This window comes from Drosophila busckii, unplaced genomic scaffold (assembly GCF_011750605.1).
Source record: "Drosophila busckii strain San Diego stock center, stock number 13000-0081.31 unplaced genomic scaffold, ASM1175060v1 hic_scaffold_47, whole genome shotgun sequence".
In the NCBI taxonomy this organism is placed as follows: Eukaryota; Metazoa; Arthropoda; class Insecta; order Diptera; family Drosophilidae; genus Drosophila; species Drosophila busckii.
Genome location: NW_022872757.1, coordinates 100,851 through 127,196, shown reverse-complemented (window position 1 = coordinate 127,196; position 26,346 = coordinate 100,851). Strand labels below are relative to the sequence as shown.

At 42.7% G+C, this 26,346-nt stretch overlaps 6 protein-coding genes across 9 annotated transcripts; 2 read left to right on the top strand and 4 right to left on the bottom strand.

Annotated features, from left to right (window-relative positions):
* Positions 1-227: 227 nt before the first annotated feature.
* On the bottom strand, positions 228-8,476 carry LOC108608055 (chromodomain-helicase-DNA-binding protein 1). The gene is given in 8 exon segments (XM_017999236.2): positions 228-925; positions 1,005-1,136; positions 1,194-5,675; positions 5,734-5,858; positions 5,860-5,923; positions 5,979-6,094; positions 6,156-6,716; positions 8,354-8,476. Coding segments are annotated over 8 exon segments (5,685 nt in total). The 5' UTR covers positions 8,363-8,476; the 3' UTR covers positions 228-729.
* A 354-nt stretch (positions 8,477-8,830) lies between these two features.
* Positions 8,831-10,506, top strand: LOC108594447 (protein ABHD13). The gene is made up of 4 exons (XM_017979621.2): positions 8,831-9,111; positions 9,172-9,413; positions 9,475-9,816; positions 9,878-10,506. Exons 1-4 carry the CDS (start codon positions 8,973-8,975, stop codon positions 10,175-10,177), a joined length of 1,023 nt encoding a protein of 340 aa, XP_017835110.1. The 5' UTR covers positions 8,831-8,972; the 3' UTR covers positions 10,178-10,506.
* LOC108599736 (DNA repair and recombination protein RAD54-like) lies at positions 10,496-13,569 on the bottom strand. Its single transcript, XM_017986784.2, has 6 exons — positions 13,537-13,569; positions 11,794-13,096; positions 11,577-11,730; positions 11,109-11,514; positions 10,891-11,054; positions 10,496-10,832 (listed from the first exon to the last, which is right to left on the bottom strand). Exons 1-6 carry the CDS (start codon positions 13,567-13,569, stop codon positions 10,511-10,513), a joined length of 2,382 nt encoding a protein of 793 aa, XP_017842273.1. The 3' UTR covers positions 10,496-10,510.
* Positions 13,444-17,415, top strand: LOC108608137 (ER degradation-enhancing alpha-mannosidase-like protein 3). Of its 3 annotated transcripts, none has more exons than XM_017999373.1 (7): positions 13,444-13,824; positions 13,893-14,324; positions 14,387-14,533; positions 14,592-15,805; positions 15,865-16,136; positions 16,196-16,294; positions 16,521-17,415. In XM_017999373.1, exons 2-7 carry the CDS (start codon positions 14,179-14,181, stop codon positions 17,061-17,063), a joined length of 2,421 nt encoding a protein of 806 aa, XP_017854862.1. In that variant the 5' UTR covers positions 13,444-13,824; positions 13,893-14,178; the 3' UTR covers positions 17,064-17,415. The 3 variants fall into 3 exon arrangements, with proteins under 3 accessions (XP_017854862.1, XP_017854861.1, XP_017854863.1); XM_017999372.1 differs by having other exon boundaries at positions 16,196-16,336; XM_017999374.2 differs by lacking the exon at positions 13,444-13,824 and having other exon boundaries at positions 14,183-14,334; positions 16,196-16,336.
* A 903-nt stretch (positions 17,416-18,318) lies between these two features.
* On the bottom strand, positions 18,319-20,985 carry LOC108608138 (sphingolipid delta(4)-desaturase DES1). Its single transcript, XM_017999375.2, has 2 exons — positions 20,445-20,985; positions 18,319-19,560 (listed from the first exon to the last, which is right to left on the bottom strand). The coding sequence occupies exons 1-2, from the start codon at positions 20,840-20,842 to the stop codon at positions 18,993-18,995; spliced, it is 966 nt and encodes a 321-aa protein (XP_017854864.1). The 5' UTR covers positions 20,843-20,985; the 3' UTR covers positions 18,319-18,992.
* A 1,237-nt stretch (positions 20,986-22,222) lies between these two features.
* Positions 22,223-25,434, bottom strand: LOC108608513 (eukaryotic initiation factor 4A). 2 transcript variants are annotated; one of them, XM_017999914.1, is made up of 5 exons: positions 25,337-25,434; positions 23,715-23,941; positions 22,770-23,383; positions 22,483-22,706; positions 22,223-22,417 (listed from the first exon to the last, which is right to left on the bottom strand). In XM_017999914.1, coding segments are annotated over exons 1-5 (1,212 nt in total). In that variant the 5' UTR covers positions 25,339-25,434; the 3' UTR covers positions 22,223-22,272. The 2 variants fall into 2 exon arrangements, with proteins under 2 accessions (XP_017855403.1, XP_033150728.1); XM_033294837.1 differs by lacking the exon at positions 25,337-25,434 and adding an exon at positions 24,145-24,238.
* Positions 25,435-26,346: the final 912 nt, after the last annotated feature.

Below are 26,346 nucleotides of genomic sequence, written 5' to 3'. Positions count from 1 at the left end.
TACACAATCATCCGTGGCATTATCTCTAGCCCTACCACAAACACAGAAACAGATTCTTATAACCAAATTTCAGATTTATTTATAAATGAACTCTTCATGATGTGATTTGTGTGTTGTGTTTGGGTGTGTTTATTTATATGTTTATATAATGTAGTAGTTATTGTGAGAATTTGTTAATTTTAAAAGCTTTCAGGAGACTTGATTTCTTTTATAAATATACATTTCTTTACAATAAAATTATGAACTTCTTTTTGAAGGAAAAAAGAAAGGAATCTTAAAAGCCTATGCTTTATACAAGGAGTGAAAATGTGTTAAATTAACTTATGTGCAGCGCCTTACACAAGTATTTAGTACAAACTATATAAAATATACAGTACTGTTTATAAATAGCAGCTATAAATTAAATTTGTATGTGTATGTATATATTATCTAGTGTGTGTTTAACATTAACATGCTTAACGGTATGTGTAACTGTATAAATGTAACTGTATTTATAGCTGTATTTGTATATGTATTCATATTTGTTTGTGTGTGACATTAAAGACTAAACAACTAGCTGCGGCTATTGAACACACAGACACCACAGCCAAGCCAGCCTTAAACACTAATTTACAATCAACTGTGTACTTTCTAAATATATATAATATATATATTTATATATCGCTTTGTACGCACACTACGCCTAGACTATATACAAAAAACGATTCGTTGCAGTTGCTTCTCCACTTCTCATGTCTGCGTGCGTCGCTCGTACTCGCTGCGTCGATACTCGGCTGGATAGTCGCGCGGCATCACCGGATAGCCACGCTCTCCTCGATAGCCGGACGCTGGCGGTGGCAAGCCGGGCACCATGCCGTTGGGCATGTAATAGTTGGGCGGCAGGTAGTGCGGCGGATAAGCATGTGGCGGCAATGCAGAGGGATATCTGAACCAGAAAAAAAAAACAAAATATAAGTTAGTATTTATAACAAAAATGGTTTGCCTGTCTGTTCGACCCTACTAACCTGCGCTTGTCTGGACGACGCTCGCGATCACGTTCACGATGATCGCGATGATAATTACCACCTGGCGCGCCACCGCCAGAGCTGCGTGGATATGGCGATTCATAGCGCTCACGCTTGTAGTCAAAGCTATAGCTGCAGTAGAAAAATATAGTAAGCAAGCGATTTAAAATGCTGAAAACTGATTCTTACCGTTCACGTGCATGCCAGCGCTCCATTTCCGCCGCATAGCTGGCGTTTGCCTCGAAGCGTCGACTGCTCGATGGTGAATTGGGTCCACCGCGTCGGCTGCCTTCGTAGCCAGCAGGCGGACCAGCGCCAGCTGCTGAGCTGCCATAGTAGTCATCGCTGCGGTGATGTTTCTTGCGCTGTTCCTCGTGGCGCGCTGACGCTGCTGCCGGTGCATCCAGATTCTGACGCTTGAAGGACATGCTCTTGAGATTGTCACTAATGCCAGCAGCGTTGGCCAAGCCACTGGCATCCACATCGTTCTCATCGCGCTTGCGCTTGTTGGGCGAATCGTTGTGGGCAAAGCGACGCGCTGACTTGTCTTTGTCCTGCACTGGTGTGCTGGCATAACGTGACTTCTCACGCTCTCTGTCTTTATCCTTATCCTTTTTCTTCTTCTTGCTCTTCTCACGCTCCCCCGTTGAGTTACCATTTTGACACGCACCATCCTCCTCTCTGGACGCAGCTGTTTGCTGCTTCAGCGCATGCTTATAGATCTTGAACAAACGCTTGGCATCGAGCTCCGTAAACTTGGACACAAAGTACCATAAATTGCTGCGCCATTCCTTCTTCTCCAGCTCACCATATGGCTGCAAGCAAACATCGATTTGTTTGCCAATCTGCAGCAAACAATCGCGCGTATGCTGCAGCTGATCCTGATCGGATAAGCTGAGATCTGGCTGATCTAACGCTTTGAGCGCTTTCTTCACCGGACGCATTTTCTCCTTGCATTCATTGAAGATGCTTGGATCGAGATCGCCCAGGACTTCCAGCGCTCGCGGCTCATTGTTGGCGGTAAAGTGCATGGGCTTGTTGCCATTGTTATCCGAGGCGCTGTTCTTCTTACTGCGCGCCTTCTTCTTCTTTTTCTTCTCCTGCTCTGCTACGGCGCTGCTGCTGGCAGCGGGCGACACCACAGCCGCCTGCCTGGAGCTGCAGCTGTTCTCATGCACCGGCAGCGCATGTCCGTCCTCTGAGGCAACCGGATCCTTGCGTTCGGGCGTGCTGACGGCAGTGCAGGTGGAGCTGAGATTGTTGCGCTGCTTGCGCGGACGTCGCTGTCGACGCTGTCCGCCCTTCTTGAGCTCCACGCTCTTTTTGAGTATCTTGAGCAAATACTCGGCGCGGGATTGCAAATGCTTCGCCTGCGGCTTGCGCGTGTCGTTCAACAGAATCTTCTCGCTCAGCTTAAGCGTGGAATCAAGCTTCATTTGCTCCCAGGAACCAATGCCATACTGATAAATGCCGCGCAGCAGCTGTGTGTCCTCCTCGGCGCCCCAGTCCACATCGAAGTTGGCGGCGCGTGTCTTAATATTAAATGTCCATTGTTGACGCTCCTGCGCAGAGCTGGGCATGAGTTCGTTGAGTGGCTGCAGTTCCTCCTCGCAGGCCAGCAGCGTTTTGGCATTGAAGGACACACCGCCCAGTTTTATGGAATAGGTGGCACGGGTGCGTCGCTGCTTGGCAGCGCCCGATTGCGGCTCCTCATCCTTGGCAGTCTTGGACTCTTCTTCCTTGTGCTCGTCCAGAAATTGCACGCAACGCGCATGCAGCAGCTCGCCTATGCGCTTGAGGTCCGCCAGCGGTTTCTCCTGCAGTTCCGCGTCGCACGCAATCGCCTCCAAACGCAGCAGCGGCGCTGGAAACTTTTTGTAGCTTCGTATGAAGCGACGCAGCTCCGCATCGGTAAAACCATTTATTTTCTCCTTCATAGCAGGACGACCACGCTTGCGCTGGCGCCCACCGTCTTCGCCGGCAGCAGCGCCGCTAGCATCCGACCCCAGCTCATAGTCCGAGTCAGCAGAGTCATCTCGCTGCTTGTCCTTGCCCTTGCCACGCTTATTGTCTTGCTTGTTGGCAGCGGCAGTTTTGCGTCGCGGCGGCAGGTACAGATCCTCCATTTCCTTGGCACGCTCTTGATCTTCGATGACCTTGCGAAAACCTTCGGGTATAATATCATCCCAGTCCTTGCTGTCATCCTCATCTTCATTCTCCTGCTGCTGCTTGCTCTCACTGGGCTCATCCTCCTGAAAGGCAGCTATGCTGGCCACCTTAAAGGCAGACAGCAGATCATCACCTGGCATTTCGGGATCCTCATTGCGTGTCTCGGCGCGCCGCAGAATTTCATCTATGTCACAGACTAGCTCCTCCTCGTGCTCCTGCTCATCCTTGAACAGCTCCTCAGCACCAAATTTAAGTATAGCAGACAAATCATCTTTGTTGAAAGGATTCGAGTTGGAGGAATGACCATTGCCGCTTTTGTCCAGCACAGTGCGCCCGGTGGTGTCCATGCGTTGGATAACCAAATGATCCAGCACCATTTTCTGCTTGGCACGCTCCACTATTTGCTCCTCAACCGAGCGTGCTGTGACCAAGCGATAAATGTTAACCTGATTCTTCTGCCCAATGCGATGGGCACGCGCCTGCGCCTGCAAATCATTCTGTGGATTCCAATCCGAATCAAAAATGATGACGGTATCTGCTGTAGCCAGATTAATGCCCAAACCGCCGGCGCGTGTCGACAGCAAAAAGCAAAAATCCTGACTGCCCTCGGCATTAAAATGATCCAGCGCCTGACGCCGCATTTCGCCCTTGATGCTGCCATCCAAGCGCTGGAAGGAGAAGTGACGCTTCTGAAGATAATCCGCCAGCACATCCAACATGCGCACCATTTGCGAAAAGATGAGCACACGATGTCCAGTTTGCTTGAGACGGCACAGCAGTTTGTCCAGCAGCACCAGCTTGCCGGAGCCCTTGAGCAGCAGCTGCAGCGCCTCATCCTGCTGCAGTCCGAACAACTCAAATTCCGAGGGACGTATAAGCGCTGCATGGTTACAACATTTCTTTAGCTCTATGACTATATTCAAAAATGTGGACGTGGAGCCGCGTTTGCCCTTGCGCAGTGCATCAAAGTTCTTGGTTAAAATCCATTTATAATATTGCTTTTGCAGCGAAGTCATCTCCACGCGCAAGATTTGCTCCACTTTGGCAGGCAGCGATTTCTCCACATCCTTCTTGACACGCCGTAAGATATACGGCTCAAGTTGCTGATGCAAGCGCGTATAGCCTTTGTCCTCCGCATTGCCATGCTGCAGCTCAAAGTTCTCCCACGTATCGAACTTCTCCGGCATGATGAAGTGCAGCAACGCCCACAGCTCCTTGAGGGAATTTTGCAGCGGTGTGCCCGTGATGAGCAAGCGATGATTTGTGTCAAACTCTTTGAGCGATTTATACAGCAGTGAATCATCGTTTTTCAGACGATGCGCCTCATCCACCAGCAGCGCCGCCCACTGCAGTTGGCCCAAATATTGTTTATCCTTGAGCACAATCTCATAAGTTGTTAATATGCAATTAAATTTCAGTCTTTTCGAGCCCTCGAATTGCCATTCGTATTGCTGTATCAGCTCACGTGACTTCACGTCGCCCAGATATGTAACCACATTCATATCGGGCGCCCAGAGATCAAATTCACGCTGCCAAGCCGTCATGGTGCTCAGCGGCACCACGCACAGAAATGGACCATACAAATGATGAATCTTAAATAACGCATAGAGGAAGCATATGGTTTGTATGGTCTTGCCCAAACCCATTTCATCCGCCAATATTACCGAATTCTCTTTGCTCCAGGAGTGCAGCAGCCAATTAAGTCCATCCATTTGATAGTCACGCAACGTTAGTCCCTCTACCAAAAATTCAGGCTGCCCCTTAATGCGTGAGAACTTTGGCCTATACTTAATGACACGACAGTGACGTGAGGGCGTGCACTTGGAGCACTCCCGATCTGTAAATTGCTCCACCTGACGTTGCCATTTGCGCAGCACCAACGCTGCATCCTCCCAGGTAGACTCGGCATAGGGCAGCGATTGCCATTTGCATAGATATTCATCGCCGCCAGCATCCGCTTTAATGCCACGCGCAATAATGCGATCCACATTGTTGTAGGATTTGAGCAAATCATGTTGGAGCTCCAGCTGACACTCAAAATAGTCTATATCCTCGGGTCCGGCAAAGCGACGCCAGCAAGCCAACTCCTGCTCTTTTTTTATAAAGTTATCCAGCTTCTTCATGCCCTTGGCTTTCATGTCACGCAACGTTGCCTCCGATTCCCAGGTGTTGTGTATATGACTCCAGTTTTTCCACTTTATCAAATATTGCACCTCTCCTTCCTCAGTGTGGCTCGTTTCATCAAAGCCCGCATTAGGATCACTGCCGCTCTCTTCGATGGCATAAATGGTGGTCGTATTACCGGTACAGCTTTTGCGTCCCACACGCTGCGATAAAATACGTTCAATTGTTTCGCATTTCTCGTCCTCTTCGGCAGCGGCGGCTGATGCGGCTGCCTGGCTCTCGTCATATTCGCACTCAAGCAAATCCTCCGAGTCGGTCGCCTCGTCCTCTGAGGCTTCCTTATAACTGACAGCGGCCGCAGTGCGTCGCACAGTGCAGCTAAAATACACATAAGCGATTATTAACTTTACTTTAGCATTGTTTGCTTATAAGCTACCGTTTGCTTGCATCGTCATCATCGCTATCATCCGAGCTAAAGGATTTCACGCGGCGTCGCTCGCTGCTGCTGCTGTTGTAAGTGCCTGCTGTTGTTGTTGTTGCCGCCGCTGGGGCGCGCATTAATTTTGCGCTTGGGTGCCTCGTCGCTATCAGCATTCTCGCTCTCATCGCTCTCCTCCGAGTCCCAGCTGTGCAGGCATATTGTTTATTGTTTGCTTTAATATTTCTTAAGGAGCCACTTACGTTTGCTTCTTCTTCTTTTTGGGAGGTGGTAGCCGCTTGGCCTTGTCCGCTGCCGATGGCGCCTTACGCGCCTGTCGCATTGAACGCTTCGGTCTGTAATCCTCTTCTTCCTCCTCCTGAAATAGAAAAACAGATGCTTAAGGCATGCCATGTTGGCTTGGCAGCTTTGGCACTTACGCTGCTACTGCTAGAGCATGTGGGTGAGGCATTGGCTGAGCTATCACTGGCATCCGAGGCGCTGGCATCATCGTCATCCTCGTCGTCGTCGTCATCAACAGCCGCTGCCTTCGTCTCTGTCGGTGCCATGGGCGGTCCTGTTGTATTGGCGGATGAGCTGCTACTGCTGCTGGTGTTGTTATTGTTGTTGCTGCTGCTATTGTGGGCTCTGTTGTCTTGATGACCTCCGCCGCCATCAGGCTCGGAGTCAGAGTCACTGGCACTGGAATCGCCGCTGGAACTATCATCTTCATTGCCTTCGTTGTAGCCATTAGTTTTGTAATCCGCCTGCGCATCCACCGCTGTAGGCGGATAGCCAGCTGTTGTTGCTGTTGTGGCTCTTGTTGCTGCTGTTGTTGCTTCTGGTGAGCTGCGTCCATCGCTGGAATTGCCTGAGGAACTGTCTGAATCTGAGTCGGAACCGGAGCTACCACTGCCACTGCCGCTACCGCTGCCACTGGCATCATCGCGTGTGTCATCTTGTTCATCTGATCCTATATTATGCGCCGATTCATTGAGTTCCTGTGCAATGAAATATTTAAACAAGGATTAACATTACCAGTGTTGCATAAGCTCAATTCAAATAATTTCCCTAATAAGTGGAATTTGTTACCCAATAAGTTTAATTAGATTAGTTTATATCTATAGCAAGAGTGATCGCGTTAACACTTAGCTAAGGTCCCAAGTGTAATGTAGAAAAGTTCCACAGGAGCAGCTTATATGCAAATCCTTTAGAGCATATCTTTAAAAATAAATTCTTTTAAATTGAAGTTTATGCTAACTTTTTATATCTTGTCAGCCTTGCTTTATGAAGAATAAACAGCAATATTCTCTTTCTTGTAATTTCAAAACAAAACAGGCGTTACTATCACGCAATCCTCTCCAGCTTTTAACGAGTATATAACTTGTATCCAAAAAGTCAATGATTCTTTGCTCAAAACGAGTAATTTAGATGCACCAGCTTTAAAGTATGGTAGATGTCAAATCGGTGTACACATTTACAGTAGTCCAAGGAAAAATCGTTGCAAAATACGCTAATCCTGTCCAGCAAGAGAGGGAATCTGTATAGCTTGATAATGAGCTACTAAAATCACAAAATATGAATTTATTAATGCAGCGCCCTTGGCTAGAAATGTTAACAAAACAAGCAGCTTGTAAGAGAATAAGCTACATAGCTATTTTGGGCCATTGCACAGCTAATCCTCTCCAGAAACACATGTTATAAGCCAAGTTAAGCCTTTAAATAGACATTTTTCCATGGGCTTATGCGTTTTAATCATTTGTGATCAACGGTATAGACACATGCTATCCGTTAAAAGACCTAGGACACAGATACAGACGATCCTGAACAGAAAACTCGGTAGACACATACGAATGATGCGGATTTTAAGCGGTTTATGACGTTTTCTTGGTCCAAGACAACAAATTTGTATGCCAACATGCACAAAACAATGTAAAAATTTTCGTAAATGCACTTTTTTTTAGAAAATATGTTGGAAAAGTTTATGCTTTTAGCATTTGTTTACTTTTGGCGGGATGAAAATCCAAGAAAACTGGTCAGAAATCCATGGGCTTTGGCACGAAAAAAACTTTGCACCTCACAAATTGTGATTACGTAAGCGATGAAAATTTTCATTAGCCATTAGAATTATACAAAATAAATGCATTTTAGTGCATTTTAAAGCGGCAATTGATGAAAACAAACCAAAATGTACAAATTCAATCGAATTTTGCTAAAATGGGTACCCAATGGATTTTCAAAAATTTAACACTGGCTGCCACGTTGGAGCATCAGGCATCGCTTGGCATTGTGAAAACTGTGAAACACCGTTAGTTAATGGTTATTTAAGCACTTTTTATATGAAAGACGCTTTAGCTGGCACACAAATTGACGTTTATGTGACGGGGGAGTCTCAGTAGACGGGAGACACCTCTCTCTGGTAGGTCGTCAAACGACTGGCAAATGCCACACCCACAAAAATTGTGTAGAAATTCGATATCACACGGTTTTACAGTATTATACTCACACAACGTCTCGAATTCAACTGATTTATATTGCTTTGCTTTGACTGAAGTAAAAATTTCATATTTTCTTGTTATTTTATTACCCCCTTCACATGATGTTCACAATCACAACTTTTTCAAGGCCTACTTCTTACCTGGCTCATTATATTTTCGTGGTAGCACACTGAGTTGCCTTATAGCGCTCATTAAATATGCAATACACTTTACAACTTTCTATCAAATGTTTATATTTTGCTTAAACTCAGCAACTTGTTTTTAAATGCAGTTTTCAAGCATACAAAAGATGATCACGTCGTCGGTCTATATTGTAGTAAAAAATACGCCATTTTGTTTTGTATCAGAGTTGCACTGGCGTTCTTTTATAGCGTAGATGACAGTGTGGTGACTTGTATTGCAAAAAAAAATCATAAGTCCATCTATCCAAATTTGATAAATAACTAATTAATAAGCTAATAACATTCATTTATGAACTATGCTTTACAATTGTACCTGAAAGTTTATTTTAATTAACATAACAGTATTATAGCAACACTGTTAAGCCACTATTGCAAACACCTGTTTTCGCTTACCAACAGCTGACTCACAGGGATGGTAGAACGTGACTAATAGCAAGTTGGCAGCACTGCGAAAACTATACTCACTACGTCTACGCTTTTCAATTTACCTATTTTCCAAATTCTTATGCTTTCGCATATTATACTGTTATAGTTGCAGCATGTAGCGTCGTGCTGAAAGAAGAACACTAGTGTCAAAATGCAAGAAGTGGGCATAGCATTGCCCAAAACGCGAGGCGTAGGCGTGGGCATAGTGGGCGCATTATTATTATTTTTCATATTCTACTACTTTTATGGTGGTTACATGACGCTGACGCTATTCGCAGCCATTCTATTACGTACATATGTTTTTCTAATTACATTAGATGCAGTCTTTTTAACAAGCTTTATATTTACAGTGATTTTCTACAATGCACAAGACTTGCTGCTGTATCATCCCGACTTGCCGTCAAATTCACGCATTTATATACCCATACCAACAATGCATAATCTGCCCAATCTAACTGTTAGTATTAAAACATCAGACAATGTGACGCTGCATGCTTTCTGGATAAGACAGCCGGAAGAACGCTGCAAATCAGTGCCAACTTTACTCTACTTCCATGGCAATGCTGGCAATATGGGTCACCGCATGCAAAATGTAATTAAATTGGTTGCAGCTGCTTGGAAATAATTTATAATTAATTGTGCATGTATTGCAGGTTTGGGGCATCTTTCATCATTTGCACTGTAATATATTAATGGTGGAGTATCGTGGCTATGGCCTCTCCACTGGCGTGCCCTCAGAGCGTGGTTTAGTCACCGATGCGCGCGCTGCTATTGACTATTTGCTAACACGCCACGATCTGGATCACAATCAACTAATACTATTTGGTCGCTCACTGGGTGGTGCGGTTGTTATCGATGTGGCCGCCGACACCGTTTATGGCCAGAAGCTAATGTGTACCATTGTGGAAAATACATTCACCAGCATACGTGAAATGGCTGTGGAACTAGTGCATCCATCTGTGAAATATATACCAAATCTATTGTACAAAAATAAGGTAAGCCCATCAATTTAATAACAATGATTCACTAAATCTAATTGTCTCATTGGTTGTGCAGTATCATTCTCTCAGCAAGATAGCCAAGACTTCGGTGCCTTTTCTCTTCATATCGGGTCTAGCTGATAATCTTGTACCACCGCGCATGATGCGTGCCTTGTATACGCAATGTGGCAGTGAGCAGAAGCGTATGATTGAATTCCCTGGCGGTTCACATAACGACACCTGGATTGTAGATGGTTATTACCAAGGGATTGGTAACTTTTTGCTAGAGTTGCAAGAGCAGCCAACGCCGCTTCAACAACCGCCAGAGAAGAGCAACATTTGGGTAGAGTTGGAGCATAAGATAATTGACGTTTAGCTCTAAATCTTAAACACAAACGTGTGTTCTATTGACTGTGTTAACACTGCGTATGGTATACTAATCATACACATACATCGTATATTGTCTCGTTTTATTTCACTAAACCAAAATTTGAGTGCATTAGTTTAAGCCATTTTAGGCGCTTGTAGTTAGTTTTATGGAGCAGCATTGCAGCTGTTTCCAGATTTTAAACATATTAATAACTTATGCTAGTTTAATTGTTAACAAGATATGAAGAGTATTAGCTTTAGCTAAGCCTTAAAACTAAATCAGGTTCCGCTAATACAAACTACAAATAATACAATAAACGCTGAATTCTATTGAAACTGCCTAGAATCCCAAAAATTCTTCTGCACTGCTATCGGGGTCATAGTTATGGTCCTCATCACCGCTATTGGGCGCAGATTTTTTTTTTTTTTGCTTGACAGTTGGCTGCGGAGCTGTCAGCTCTGTTGACTTTGCCTCGCCTTGAGAGCGATGATGAAATACAAATGAAACACACTTGCTGGCCGTCCAGGCTTGAGAGAGTATGCTGTCTGGTAGACCACGGTTATTGGAGCAATGAAACCACTGTGACAAATGCGAGGTGCAATCTGTGTTTTCTGGCGGTGAATGACGCTGCACATTGTCAAAGCAACGCTTGCACTTGAGTCTGGAAAAAGGCAACCAATTAGTATTATAATTCATTTAAATATGCAAAAGTTAATTACTTATTGTGCGTATCCGACAACACATTGGTCTCAAAGCTAAACAAGTCTTTCAGATCATCGCGTGTAAAATGCTTTTCCGCTGACTCATTCTTATCTATAATTGTACTGGAAAGGGATTTCTTATGCGTTTGGCGTTGCAAAATTTTCTCTTCAATAGAGCCGCTCTAGAAAGAATGAATTATAATTTATGGAAAAATATTTGATTATATAATGCTTACCGCCACCAGACGATAAATATAGCAGGGTTTCTTTTGTCCATCACGCCAGACTCGCGCCATTGCCTGCTCATCATTGGCTGGATTCCAATCCGGATCAAACATAAACAGCCGATTGGCGCCAATCAAATTTAACCCACAACCGCCTGCCTTACTGCTAAGCATGAAGAGGAAGCAATCTGTGCTAGGATCATTGAATCTGTCGACAACCTTAGACCGTTTTTTAATCGACATGGTGCCATCCAAACGCACAAAAGTATATTTGCGTTTGCGCGCCAGCTGCTCAAACAAATCCAGCGTCTGTGTGTAGTTGGAAATGAGTACCACCTTGTCGTCGCTATTGGCGCGTATGGCAGCCAGCATAAAGTCCAGAAGCATAAACTTGCCACTCAGCTCAGGATTAATTTCTCTGCAATTATTAATGGGCATAAGTTTGCTATTAAATATGGTAAGACTATAAAAGCTACTCACTTGGGCTTGTAGTTGGCTGGCAATATATGCTGCGAGTTCTCAAAGCCTTTCTCGCGTGCAGCAATCTTTTCATATATCAAATCTGGATGATTGCAAAGCTTCTTCAGCGTGGTAATATCTGCCAAAGCAGTTAACGAAGCCTTCTCTGTGCAATCTATATAAAAGATAAATAGCTTAAATGCAAAATAAATAATATTTATGCCCATGTACAATTTACCTGCCAAACTACGACGCACTTTCTCCGATTTAAGAAAGTTGTTGTAGAGCTCCAATTGTATTTCAGTTAATTTAACGCACACTACCATTTCAAACTTAACTGGCAAATACTTGGTTAAAATTTGATTAGTGCGTCTTATAATGCACTGATTGACCAGTCCAACTAGTTCCTGTGTCTTTTGCAGCGCACGCTCGCGTTCTGAATCCGTCGAATCAGCATTTTGTCCACGCAAAATGGCATTCTCAAAGTTACGCTTGAATTCAGCACCAGTACCCAGCATTTCGGGATTTACAAAGTTCACCAGACTGAAGTATTCCGTTAGATCGTTTTGTATAGGCGTACCGGAAAGCAGCACACGTCGCTTGGTGCGCAATCCCATGAGCGCTTGGTAGGTAAGATTGTCGCTGTTCTTTAGGCGATGGCCCTCATCACAGATAACCATGCCCACCTCAGTTTTGCAGAGTATGGGCGCATACAGACGAAACGTTTCGTAGCTGATCAGCAGAACGGGTGTGCCGCAGCGCGTGGCAGTGTTCATGGCGAACTGCTCTAAAGTGCGTGTTGTGTCCTCTTTGGAGCCACCCTCCATAGCCAGGCAATGCATGCGTCCCTGGAGCCATTTAGTAAATTCTTTTTCCCAATTTTTCACTAGCGAAGAGGGTGACACGACTATGGCTTTGCTTATGGTAGGTTTGCATTGTGGACTCTGGCGCAGCAGTGTCCACACTAGCGACACGCATTGCAGCGTTTTTCCCAAGCCCATTTCGTCGGCCATGATGCAACCATTGAAGTTGCCACGTTTGCCCTCTACACACTCGTACATAAAACGCACACCCTCACGCTGATGCGGACGCAGTACATTTGTCAGTATGGGATCCACCACTACATGCACTAAGATGTCGCTCGGATCCATAGACATGCGCTCGTGATCCGTGTAGGCAGGCGGTGTATACAGCACCAGCGCATTGCATCCCTGCGGATCGTGTAGAGCGCGTCGCACAATTGTCCTGCGCACTCCCAGAGTACGGCTGCCACCATAGTCAGGCACATAATTGGCTATGGGCACCTTAAACTTGCGTGCCAGCACTTTGGCAATTGCCAGCTCATACTCACTATTGGCTGTGAATCTTATGGGTAACGGCAGCTGAGCCACATTTGAGGAATCTCGCAGTGCGATTTGCCTTTGCCGCTGCTCCAGCTCCTGTTGACAGGCGCGTTTATTTTTCTTGAGAAGCGGTGGCGTAAACGCATGCTTTGCTTTGATGCATCCGCCTGTTCTTTGGCTAGGCGCCAGGCTGCGCCGCTATTTGATAAACCACAAGTTAATTCAATGCATTGTTTAACTTGAAACACAACTATTTACCATTTTACGAAATTATTATTATTGTTTATCAAAACAAACGCGCTAAACTAGAACGCATTGTACAGCACTGTAGGAGTGTTGCCATTTAAGCAGTTTTATAGCTACATTTAGCTTTTTTATATTTGCTGAAATATAGTATTCGCAATAATAGTCAATTTAAAAATACATATCTTTACTTCTAATCTATATTAACGCATTATATTCTAAATTTAAAATTGTTAAAAATAAACTAGTTATTTATTTTAAATTCATGCAACTCTGCACAAATTCAAAACAGTGCTGTATATGGTCGAATTGAGTTAGCTGCCATCACTAGTCTTTTTGCAATACATTTTACTGCATATAATTGATAAGAACAGCCTGTTTTTAACATATTTAACAATTGCCAGCACAGCGTAATTATAGCCAGACATTTTTGTTATCTTCGTGCTGTGTACTTACACTGGATGCCCGCTAAGCAAGCTTAAAATAAACCGAGTATTCGTTGCTTAACTTTCGGCGATTTGCAGTCGTGGTGGTTTGTTATTGGAGCAGCAAGAGATTAAAAATAAACTGTTTTATATTTGTAAATGGTGCTGCTTCGCTATAAAATAAAATGCAAACGTCTCAATTAGCCACATACTACAAGCACAATTGCAATAAATGCAATTTTAAATGTTATCTGTGCGGTAAGCTAATACATATGAAATAATAATAATTATTGTTTTTCGTACAATATATGCATAATTCTTTACAGAGTGTTAATTAAAGCGTTGATTTAAATTTGAAGTTGAAACGAAATACACAGTGGAAAGGGAGACACAATAACTCAGTTTGTCAAGAGCAACAACAAGTAACACGTTCAAAGTGAAGGTCAACGTCACAGCCAACAACACACGAGCAACAACAACAGCAACGTAACAAGTAACGGCAACTGTGGCTGCCAAAAATCAATCAACAGACGCGCCAGCTGCTTGGATTTGTAGCTAGCGCTTAGCTTTAAATTGAGTGCAAAGCTTTGGGGTCAGCGCCTTAGCACGAACATGAGCACGGCATGTTCATTTGTGGCCCAGCGATTGCTGTTGCCAACGCTGCTGTCTCTAGTGCTGCTGGTGGTCTGTGTCCTCAGCGACGATGCCAGCACCATGCCCACACAGAATATGTCCAACAAGGAGCGTGCTGAATTGCGGTAAAAATCAGTAAATAAGTTATAACGTAATTTTTTCATTTGATTGTTTCATTGGATTACAGCGAGGAATCCCGCGAGATGTTTTATCATGCATATCAGGCTTACATGCAGAATGCCTATCCAGCAGATGAGCTCATGCCATTGTCCTGCAAGGGACGCTTTCGTGGTGTGACACCGTCTCGCGGTGACATGGATGACATACTGGGCAAGTGAGTATCTCCATTAGCTGGCAGTTAAACTGAAATTCTAATGGTAAGCTTTTCTTAGTTTCTCCATGACGCTGGTGGATACTTTGGACACGCTGGTGCTCTTAGGCGACTTTGCAGAGTTTGAGCATGCCGTCAAGCTGGTCATACGAGATGTGCAATTCGACAGCGATATTATTGTGTCTGTCTTTGAGACAAACATACGCATGGTAGGCGGCCTGCTGTCGGCGCATATACTCGCCGAGTATCTGCAAAAGCAGGCGGATGTTATGCATTGGTACAAAGGAGAAATGCTGGAGATGGCACGCGAATTGGGTTATCGTTTGCTGCCGGCTTTTAATACCACCACAGGCATACCGCATGCGCGTGTTAATCTGCGTCTGGGCATGAAGGATCCACAGCTGAAGAAATCACGTGAGACTTGCACAGCTTGCGCTGGCACCATTCTGCTGGAGTTTGCTGCACTGTCGCGCCTGACTGGCGATCCCATCTTTGAGTCACGCGCACATGCGGCCATGGATGCATTGTGGAAGCTGCGTCATCGCGGCTCAGATCTTATGGGCACTGTGCTCAATGTGCACTCTGGCGACTGGGTGCGACGTGATTCAGGCGTAGGCGCTGGCATTGATAGCTACTACGAGTATCTGTTCAAGTCGTATGTGCTACTGGGCGATGACAAATATCTGGCGCGCTTTAATCGTCATTATAATGCCGTAATGAAATATGTCAGCGAGGGACCTGTACTTCTAGATGTGCTTATGCATCGTCCACATGCCAAATCGCGTAATTTTATGGACTCACTGCTGGCGTTTTGGCCCGGACTGCAGGTGCTATCCGGTGATCTCAAGCCAGCCGTGCAGACACACGAAATGCTTTATCAGGTTATGCAGATGCACACCCTCATACCGGAAGCCTGGACGGTGGACTTCCAAATACACTGGGGCCAGCATCATTTGAGGCCCGAGTTTATTGAATCTACATATTTTCTATATCGCGCCACTGGCGATCATCATTATCTACAAGTGGGCAAGCGTGCGCTTAAGGCGCTGCAGAAGTACGCCAAAGTGTCCTGCGGCTATGCAGCTGTGAGTGATATACGCACTGGCAAGCATGACGATCGCATGGACTCCTTTGTGCTATCCGAGACATTCAAGTATCTGTACCTGCTGTTCTCCGAGCCAGCGGACTTAATCATTAATGTGGATGAATTTGTTTTTACCACGGAAGCGCATCTGCTGCCATTGTCCATTGCACAACTAGGGAATTCAACGTTTAGTAAGCATAAATAGATAATTTATAAATACAATATTAATATAATGTTCTTTGCTTTGCAGATTTTCGCCAATCGGACGAGCATAGCGTACTTGACTTCATGCGCACCTGCCCCAGTTCCAATAAGCTTTTTCCTGAAAAAGTACGCAAACCATTGCGCAACTTCATTACGGGCTCGTGTCCGCGCACCAGCAGCGGAAAGCGTCTCAGTGCTCTGGACTTTCAGGCAAGCAATTCGGATCACTTGCGAGCTGTTTATGACATGGGCATCACCATGGTGTCCGTAGGCGATCGCAGCCAGGGCAAGGTGCGACTCTTTCATAGTTTCTATAATGTAAGTATCAAAAACTTATTATTATTTATAGCAAACGTTAATATTTTACATTTTGGCAGGCCAAAAGCCAGGAGGAAGGCGAGATGGGCTTGCAGTTTATGCAGGAAATGCTGGAATTAACCAAAATGCAGAGTATGAATCAGCTGGCACAGCTGCAGGTGCGTAATTCGCAAGAGAGTTGGGCGAAGATACTCTTAATGGTGAGACTGCTGTGCAAGTTAAAATGAATGTTGTAAAGAGAGAGTCATCTCATCCAATACACAAGCTACACAATGTCTGACGCTCTTAGTTAACAAACGCTTTGCACTCAAACACACACAAGTCTTTCAGAAGTTGCTTGAGTCTTTATATATATATGACTCATGACCTATTTATTCTTTACAGGCGGTTGCTTGGGCTGCGGACGATAAGCAGGAGGACTGGCTAGCTCTGATGGCGGGCCCATCACACTTCAGCCCGGAGCTGCTGGGCGACAAATATGTTGAGGGTGAAATTGTGCTGGCGCAGCCGTTGCGCGCCTGCGATGAGCAGCTGGAGAATGCCAGCGTAATGAGCGGCAAAATTGTTGTGGCGGAGCGCGGAGATTGCACGTTTGTCAGCAAGGCGCGACTGGCACAAAAGGCGGGCGCCAAAGCGCTGATTGTCTGTGATAATGTATCAGGTTCTTCCGGTGAAACGCAGCCCATGTTTGCCATGTCTGGCGATGGCAACGACGATGTCTCCATACCCGTTGTCTTCATGTACAGCCTGGAGTTTGCCAAATTGTCCGCCCAAATGCAGCGGCGGCCGCAGCTGAGTGTGCGCATCATGCAAATGGTGGAATTCAAGCGCTGGCAGCTAGCCAAGGAGGCGCATCTGAATGAAACGGCGGCAGCGGCAGCAGCAGCGTCGACGATGCCAAAGAAAAAACCAGAGAAGGAGTTGTAGTTAATACTTCGTGCAGCATTGGCGCAGCGCGCTAACTCATCTAGGGCGCCCACTTAACTTCAAAAAAGTGCACTTCACTAAACATTTCACTAACATATATATATATTTATATATATAGATATAATTTTGGAAACTTGATTTGCTTGTAGCATAAACTCATTTGGCGCTAGATTAAAGCATTTCCAACGATTCACGAGCTATAATTATAACTATAGCTCGCCTATTGGCATGTGAGATTCGGGCAACGTGCTTGCGTATATTTGCAATAGTTTAATAATAGTACATAATATTTCACAAACATTTTTCTATGAATTTTACTTGTGTACATATGAAAAGAGAAACTTTATGTATATAAACACATATACATTAGCTGTTAATATGTAATTTAATTAGTAATTTTAATAATGTACTAGCCTGTAACAAATCAAGTTAAAATGTAGTTAAAATTTTATTAGTACGTATACCAAAAGTGTTAAAATGATAACTAATATAGAACAAATTACAAAACCAATTGTATTAATTTTATTGTTGAGCTGAATAACAAGTACGAAATCGAATCTAAATAATATAAAAATTGTTATAGACAATTTTTAGAGTTAAGGCTATCAGCAGGAAATAATAAAAGCATAACAAGTCTTATAGAAATTCATTGTTTATGCCCTGACTTATTCGATCTTATCGCCACCGTTGCATCAACAATGACGCGCACCAAGTTAAAAGCAGTTACTCACTTGTGGCTAGACCAAGTTTACTTTTTTGCACCACAGGTGTGCATGGCTAGCTCTGTGGCCTAGACTAATGGGAATCACCTGTCACACTGATAACACGCCGTGTTACACATATGGCTATTGATATTAATGCTTGTTTATGCGAAAATAAATATAAGCGCGAGCATTTGGTTTGTTTCGTTGCTCAAAAATTCCATAGAAGAGTTATTAATATTTTAAGATAGTAAAATTAGTTGAAATTCCCTTTTTATTGAATACTCAATAAGGAATGTTTGCTGTTTCTTTCTAGAAATTGTAATACACTTCAAAAATACTGATTCATATCCTTTAAAGTTTCATTTAGTTAAGGTATCTTATCAGCAAAACTAATCAGCACTTAAACCTATTAATAGGTTGTAGGTTCTAGGGTATCTTTATGGGCGACAAGGCCGACAAATGCACTTAATGAGTTTTTCAGTATTATATAAATTGAATCAGTTTCAAATTAAGGCAATCAAACATGCTACAACAAATAATTTCATATGACATGTTTGCAAAGCAATTTTCGGTTAATTAAAGTTATATTTACGCAGACACTGGATATATACATACATGCACACTTATATAAACACATACATTTGTATAACAATTGGTAGTTGAGTTGACTTGAATTTATTTTATACACTTTGGTTATCAGTTACAAGAGGCTATCAAAAATAGTTGTTGTTGTTGTTGTTATTGCGGCTGCACAAAGCGACAATTTATAAATATTGTATAGAAAATACTAAACGCTAGTTTAGCCTTTTAGGAAATGTATTACAATCTAAATTCAACTTGCATGTAATTAAGTGATGAGGTAACAATAATAGTTTAAAAGCGCTCAACAATTGGCGTGCCAACGATAATAAGCTTCACTTGTACACCAAACTTAATACTAGAGAACATACACACATATAATATATAAATATAAACTGTGTACAATTTTCATTTGTTGTAGTTATAGTTGTTGTTGTTTTTGTTATACAGCCGGTGCGAGTAATTGCCTGTTATCTTATCTCCCCGAGCAGGCGCTGATGTGGTTTGATGCTTGTTGGCCTAGCTATTTATAAACAATTATAAAGACGCTTTGCTAAAATATCCATATGCTCTAGACGCTGAGATTACTGAATGCCATTTTAGAAACCACTAGTAAAATCATTGAGGAGTCAGCAATCGATCCAGTCTAGGAGGCCAGACCACGTTGCTTGCGCTTAACACGCGCATATGGACCCACTGTCGGATCCATGACAAAGTCATAGAGCACACGAGTCCAGCTGGTATGCTGTGGCATCGTATCATAGAACTCCTTGGCAATGCGTTTCACTTCGGGCAAGCGCGAGCCCGGCACTGAAGGAAAATCATGATGCTCGTTGTGATAGCCGACGTTGAATGTAATCCAATTAAGAGGACCGTAGTAGGAATACGTTTCAAAGCCCTTGGCAAACATATAATGCTCGGAAATAAAGTGTCCTGCTACCGGATGCAGTCCCATGGCCAGTATGGAGCCAATGACTAAGTACGCCATTGCTTTCCAGCCGACAAAGTAGACTACGGCCGCATTGAAGCTCAACTGTACGATTGTATTGATGATTTCCAGACGTGTTGGTGGCTTTGGATTGATCACAAGCGGACGGAATATATAGAAGAAAGGCTGCAGACACACCCAGATGAATTTGCCAAAGGTAGTGTCGAACAGTTTTGCCTCCATTAGTGTCGGTATATCCGTATCAATCACTTCATCGCCTTGGTAGCTGTAAAACAAAGAATTTATTAAAGTCTATATAAGAATTTCCATAATATTAGTCAGCAATGCCTTATAAGTCACGTATTCTATATATTTTGAATATTGCACTATTAACAAGTCGTTGAATGGGGAATTCAATTAATAGATTAGATTAGATTAGTAATTAACACCTGGCTGCCAGACACACGTTTGTTGTCGAAGTGCAACGCACACACCATGTGACTTGATAAATTTAGCTTTGAAAAATATAAATAAATCAAAACATAAAAGCATAACAAAATCCCTTAAAAGTAATTGCAAAATTTTCAATATTGATTTACTAAAAAAATAATATCAATCTGTCAACGCTTAAATCCACACATTAGGCCCTCCTCGGAATTTTTTTTAATATATACTCATTTGATAAGGCAGTGATTCAGATATGAGGGCAAGTAGAAAATAGCAATAAAAACATTGCAAATGTATGTGTTGAGTCCGTCTACGTGACCAATTGAGACAATCATTAACCACACATATATACATATATCAATATAATGTGCAGCTTTAGGCTTATACAATGCTTGCGTGCAAGTTTATCAGCAAGTATTGCCGGCTTAACTTAGTAAGCTTCACTACGAAACTTAACACCCGCAGCATTTGTACTCACACATCTTTAGATGAGAGTAGCGAACGCGTTTGCCGGTTGACAGCTTTGCATGTGAAGCACACAGTGGGGAAACAAAATTTGTATGGCTACGCCCCACGCACTAATACATAGGCAGCGCTTAGATTTCGGTTTACATATATTATACAACCGGCACACATATCTCCTAACGCGCATGGACACACATACACACACAGACGTGTAGTACTTATAACGTCATCGAATCAACAGCGTATTCCTCAACTTACCGATGATGTTCCAAATGATATTTCTTGAACGATATGCTCATGGGCAGACCAATGGGTAAATTGCAGACAAATCCAAAAATGCGATTGTGCATTGGTCGGCCGTGGCCGAAGGCTAGATTGTGCGATATCTCATGCACGGCCAACATAAGCGAGTGATTTAGTATGCCGCCAAAGCAATAGGCCAAAGCAATTAGCCATGGCCATGACAAGTCCTTGACAACGAATAGCGTTAATATCTGAATGAGCACCATGCTCCCCGCTATCCACTTGAAATTGGGATCATGTCCAAAGAGTTTCTTTATCTGCGGGTATTTCTCCAATATTATTTTCCGGCGCGAGGCATGCGGCTCCTCTGTATACACCCATTCAAAGTCGGTGCGCGACACTTTTTGGCCCATTTTTTGTACTCTTATGCTATTCTACACGTTCTGCTGGCAATTAGGCACAAAACTTGTGCATTATTAGTCGAAATCAAGTTTTAAAAAAATATATAATTCGCGTTTTTCCGCTACGTCGACTCCAGCAGAAGTGAAAAAAATTAATAATAATAATTTCCAAGCTGGCGGCTATCATCTGGTATACTATTGTGCGAGCAGTCTCAGCAGTTCGAAGTGAGAGCGAGACGGCAATAATGCAAAATACTAGCAAGTATTATCTACATTGATTGACCGAATTCGCCTTTATTTTTTTTTCCAACTTTTCCGTTATCATATCTCTAAATTTACCACTGTGCAGCGAAAATATATCCAGATTTAAATTTGAAATCACACAGATGTAGTAGTAAATCATGGATTTTTGGACATTTTACAGTTGCACATTTACATAATGTTATTTATGCACATAGATTCAAAAATATATAATTCAAAGAGTTCGCTCAGCTGGTTGGTTTTCCTTAACATCAACGGATCATTTGAAGATTTTTCTGAAAAGCGCAGGTACTTAGTTGCAGCTGCCCCAGCTGAAGTTTCTACCTGCAGGAAATAGTGAAACAAAGGAATAGACACGGCAGCTGCTTTAGTTCGCCATTTTATATAATGATTCATAATAGTGATCAGTTTGTAGTACATATTGCAAATTTCGTAGATCAAGTATAACTTAGGCACCAAGCTGCTGCTGATGTTTTTGTTTATAGCAAACTGAAATTTACTCAGTCTAGCTTGCAATTGCATGTTGTTATTGTGGATAGCGTGGGCTGATAAACAGCTGTAGTTGTTGCTAGCTTGTATGTGTATGGGATGTTTATGAATACGTGTGTGTGCTTGGGTGTTATATTTAAACATTAAATTGTGTACATATATATTTTTGTTGTTTTTTAATATATTTTTATCAATAGTTCTAGAAAAAGCTAAAACAATGTGTTTGATGTAGTTGGTGTTCTTATTTAACTGCTACACACACAAAAAATAAACGAAAGATGTTGGCTCGTCGTCTCGCAGTTGTTGATTAATAGGTCTTAGCGTTTTTTTGTATATATTTTTTAAATTTGTTTGTTGCTTGGTGACGTCGCAGTTATCAAATTGATGTTACAGCTTATACTCTCAGTTTAGATGTTGGTTGATTGTTTCGGAGGAGGGGAAACTCCCCAGCAAAGTGCCTCCAGCGGCTGTTGTAGTTGCTGCTGCTGTAGCTACCGATGATGTTGTTGATGTTGCTTCTGCGTATGCTGTTGATATTGCTGCTGTTTCGTTGTTTAAATAAATATTTAACTTGACTTTAGAATGGTTTGATTCAAATATTATTTTGCGATTTGTTTAGCAGTATTTTTGCTCACTCACTTGTTTTTTATTTTTGCTTGGGGTTTACTTTTTTTTTTTGCTCAACAAAATATTTAAATCAAATCGGCAATATTAGCAGGCATTTCCTCAATAGTAGTGTGATAGAATTGTTCAATATCCTTCAGGATTCGTCGATCATCATCTGTGATGAAGTTGATCGCAACACCCTTGCGACCGAAACGACCACCGCGACCGATTCTAAACAAACAAGAAGAGAAGGCGTTAGCCAAATGTTATAATTGGCAAGTTTTGTTGTGATTTACCTATGAATATAGTTCTCGCGGTTCGAGGGGAGGTCATAGTTGATGACCAAGGAGACTTGCTGCACATCAATACCACGCGCCAACAAATCAGTTGTAATCAGCACACGAGAAGATCCCGAACGGAATTGTTTCATGATAACCTCACGGTCGCGCTGCTCCATGTCGCCGTGCATGGCGGACACAGTGAAGTTGTGGTTAGACATCTCTTGGGTCAGCTGGTCGACCTGTTGCAAAAATAAAAAGATTATAGATACCACAACACTTGACAGCCAGCGGTTATTAATTACCTTGCGACGGGTATTACAGAAGATAACCGACTGGGTAATGGACAGCGTATCGTAAAGATCGCACAGTGTGCCCAACTTCCAGTTCTCCTGCTTCACATTCACGTAGAACTGTTTGATACCCTCAAGTGTCAACTCCTCCTTCTTGACGAGAATGCTAACGGGCTCACGCATAAAGCAGCGGCTCACTTCCAGCACATCTGGAGGCATTGTGGCAGACAGCAGGATAACCTGCACATCCGGAGGCAACATCTTGAACACATCCTGGATCTGGTCCTTGAAACCGCGAGACAACATCTCATCGGCCTCATCGAGCACGAACAGTTTGATAAACTGCGTGCGCAGCACCTTGCGGTTGATCATGTCATAGACACGACCAGGTGTACCAACTACCACATGGCAGCCAGACTCCAAAATGCGGGCATCTTCACGCACATTGGTGCCACCAATGCAGGCATGCGAGTGAACCTTCATGTACTCACCAAGTGCCATAACCACACGTTGAATTTGGGTGGCCAACTCGCGAGTGGGTGCCAGAATCAGAGCCTGGCATTCGCGAATGGACGTATCGATTTGCTGAAGTATGGCAATCGAGAAGGTGGCGGTCTTGCCAGTACCTAAAATAAAGCAATTATAATTTAATTACATTTCGCTACTTGTCAAAGCAAAGCAAAGTACGTGAAAAAACGCGGCAAAGCCGATCGCAGTAGAGAACAATAAAAAGTGGCGCGCAAGCGCAATGACGCGTTGCTTTCAGAAAGAGAGCAGAGAACATCTACAAAGTCGGGTAGAGAGAAAGAGAGCGCGTAAAAGTGAGCAGCTGAGCGGCTGAGTCAGCACGGTCTGATGTTTAGTTGCGCTTTCTCATTAAAAATGATATATGTATGCAAACATTTTTATTGTTGAATTTCTTTTTTTCACTTGTTTATGCATAAATGTATTACTCACCGGACTGTGCCTGGGCAATGACATCGCGACCCTTGACGCAAGGAATGATAGCGCGCTGTTGAATGGCCGATGGCTTCTCAAAACCATAACCATAGATGCCGCGCAGCAGCTCCTCGCGCAAGTTCATGTCATCAAAGTTGTCATAAACCTCATGCCAGGTCGACTCGATGACACCCTCGGGGTCCATGCCAGCGGGACCATCTTGAGCTATTTCACTTCGATCATCCCTGAAACAGCACAAATACGATATACATGTAAGTTAGTTGAAAATTTAACTAATTTCATTAGCTATAGTCATGTTAATTTGCCAATTTTCTGCTTTTATATTTTATTGGTTATGGCGAATGTACGCTTGGCAACCAACCAAGGCATCGAACAGCAGTGGCGGATGTATTTGCGGCATCGGCTGCTGCAACTACTACACACTTACATTATCAACAATAAAAAATTGACTAGTTAAATTTGTATACTGAATTTCGACGGCTTGAGCACCGTTCAGTTAAACAAGTTCTGTATTGTTTGTATGTCAAAAAGTTTCTAACGAAAATTTTCTTTTTTTTTTCACAGAGTGCACACACGAACGTGTTTGTTGTGCGTGCTGCTCTGCGGTATTTTCACGAATGACAGTGAGTTTTTTTTTACGACTACTAAGGCGGCCTTTTGAGCGTCAGCGTCACCCCGTTGAAATTGTGTGAGTGCGAGTGAGTTCACTAGATGTGTCAATGTCACTGGCAGTTGTTGTGTATGTGTGTAAGAGCAGTATAGAAGTCTAACAATCATTTAACTGCAGTGTTGCATGTGTGCGGCGTAGTAATTGCAAAATAGCAGTAGAACTAGGGCGAAAAAGTAGGTAGAACAGGAAATTTTATGCCGACAGAGCGAATTTAAGGCGTGTGTTTTTCCACCACTTGCATTGCGATTGTGGGTAGCGGAGAGTCGTACAACCACCAAATTATTTGAATTCCTAACACTTGGGAAAATTCTTTCAACACATAACATTCAAATGTATGTACATAATAGTAGCGTTGGCATTGAAGTTCTTTACGCATATGTATGTATATGTATGCGTGTGTAGTCATCGTCCATTTCAACGTCCAGTCAGCGACCATGAGTCAAAGGCATGTGTTTGTATATGTACAAACATATGCCTGTGTGTGAGTGTGTATGTGAGCGAGAATTTGTATTTTTGCAATGATTTCATTGTTGTTACAGAGCGTAGTATGAACGTCTGGACAGATTGGCTACACTTGCATCACCTTCAGTGAAGTTCATATAATAACTTTGCTTCAATGCTGTTTATTAAGCCTTTGTTGCTCATAAATATATTAAATATTTGATCAAACACACGCATATGCACGCACACTATCAACAACCACTGCGCTCTTGTTCGTTAGTTATCGCCCTCTCTTTCTAGTGCTGTCATTCGTGCCGCAATGTCCGCTGTCTTCGTGTAATTTTTTTTTGTTCGCCTTCTGTTTCACTTTTTGGGTTAAATTTTTGTAACGCTATTTTAAGAAGTATTGCTCACTGAAACCGCCTTAATTTTTGTCGCAGATTTTGCCAAACTTTCCCGCAAGTCCATCTTTCACAGATTATAATTAAAATCGTTAAATAATACTAACATTTTCTGATTATTATTTGGCACTTTTTATACACGTGCTGCTGATTGTTAAAACCAAGCAAAAGAGGCTCCATCTTGCAAAACTTTTAGAGATGATAGGTAATTGGTGGGGGCTGCTCGATAATCAGGGTTGCCAAAACGTTTTTCAATACTGTGTCGATGATATGTTTTATATTTCTTTAAGATAATTTTAAAATGTTTAATAAAATAACACTGGGAAAATATAAATGTATTTGATTTTTGAATACACTTTTGCAGTGACTGGGACACAGTTTGTGTAGAAGATCAGAAACTTGTGTGCTCCATGCTCTCTCCTTCCACAATTGTAAAATACCCTTTCCCGCGTTATGTGACAAAATTCAAAGTGTATAAATAAATATCAAAGTATTTCAATAGATAATATCGATACATCGATATTTGAGCAAAAATAACAATATAGATATATAATTTTTTCCTAAAATATCGATATATTGATATTTTTTTGACAACCCTATAGTATAATTTCATCGCCGCAACGAACAGCGTGTGAAAAGTGTGAGTTACGATTGAATTTAAGAAAAATAGCTCGTAATAATTGCAATTTATTTAATAGAATGTGAAAAGTTCGTTGGTTGTTGGCGCGTCTACCAGTTAGAATCTTTATTTTAATGATTAAATAATTCAGCAAAGCTTAGTTTGACAAAAGAACAACTAACAAAAGAAAGACCGACTGACTCACACACACACATCAGCATTTTCGCCGACGGCGTTGGCTGCGCGCATACGTATACGTGTGTATATGTATGTATAAGTGTGCAAAAAAAAAAAGAAGTGGGAAAAGTTAAGCAGCCGGCCGCCTCGCTGGAGAAAAAAAATGACTTGTCAAAAATTGGTCTTAGCCTTGTGCTTAGTAGGCCAGCATTTGCAACAAGCATATGTATGTATGCATATAACGCGCGCATACATACACTTATATGGGTGTTTCACATATCTATATTAAAATCAAAAAGTCTATTTTTAATTTATGATTGA

Excerpts from the sequence above, each read along its gene's own strand:
- LOC108594447 (XM_017979621.2), top strand. The coding sequence starts at position 8,973 with ATGCAAGAAGTGGGCATAGCATTGCCCAAAACGCGAGGCGTAGGCGTG. Across the intron at positions 9,112-9,171 it reads ATTCGCAGCCATTCTATTAC|TGATTTTCTACAATGCACAA; the intron begins GTACATATGTTT and ends TTATATTTACAG. Across the intron at positions 9,817-9,877 it reads ATCTATTGTACAAAAATAAG|TATCATTCTCTCAGCAAGAT; the intron begins GTAAGCCCATCA and ends TTGGTTGTGCAG.
- LOC108599736 (XM_017986784.2), bottom strand. The coding sequence starts at position 13,569 with ATGTCTGGCTATAATTACGCTGTGCTGGCAATT. Across the intron at positions 13,097-13,536 it reads ATTACGCTGTGCTGGCAATT|CGGCGCAGCCTGGCGCCTAG; the intron begins GTTAAATATGTT and ends TTTATCAAATAG. Across the intron at positions 11,731-11,793 it reads AGTGCGTCGTAGTTTGGCAG|ATTGCACAGAGAAGGCTTCG; the intron begins GTAAATTGTACA and ends TCTTTTATATAG.
- LOC108608137 (XM_017999372.1), top strand. The coding sequence starts at position 14,179 with ATGAGCACGGCATGTTCATTTGTGGCCCAGCGATTGCTGTTGCCAACG. Across the intron at positions 14,325-14,386 it reads AAGGAGCGTGCTGAATTGCG|CGAGGAATCCCGCGAGATGT; the intron begins GTAAAAATCAGT and ends ATTGGATTACAG. Across the intron at positions 15,806-15,864 it reads ACTAGGGAATTCAACGTTTA|ATTTTCGCCAATCGGACGAG; the intron begins GTAAGCATAAAT and ends TTTGCTTTGCAG.
- LOC108608138 (XM_017999375.2), bottom strand. The coding sequence starts at position 20,842 with ATGGGCCAAAAAGTGTCGCGCACCGACTTTGAATGGGTGTATACAGAG. Across the intron at positions 19,561-20,444 it reads TATCATTTGGAACATCATCG|CTACCAAGGCGATGAAGTGA; the intron begins GTAAGTTGAGGA and ends TTTGTTTTACAG.
- LOC108608513 (XM_017999914.1), bottom strand. Across the intron at positions 22,707-22,769 it reads TCTGTAATACCCGTCGCAAG|GTCGACCAGCTGACCCAAGA; the intron begins GTAATTAATAAC and ends TTTTTGCAACAG. Across the intron at positions 22,418-22,482 it reads CGCGAGAACTATATTCATAG|AATCGGTCGCGGTGGTCGTT; the intron begins GTAAATCACAAC and ends TTGTTTGTTTAG.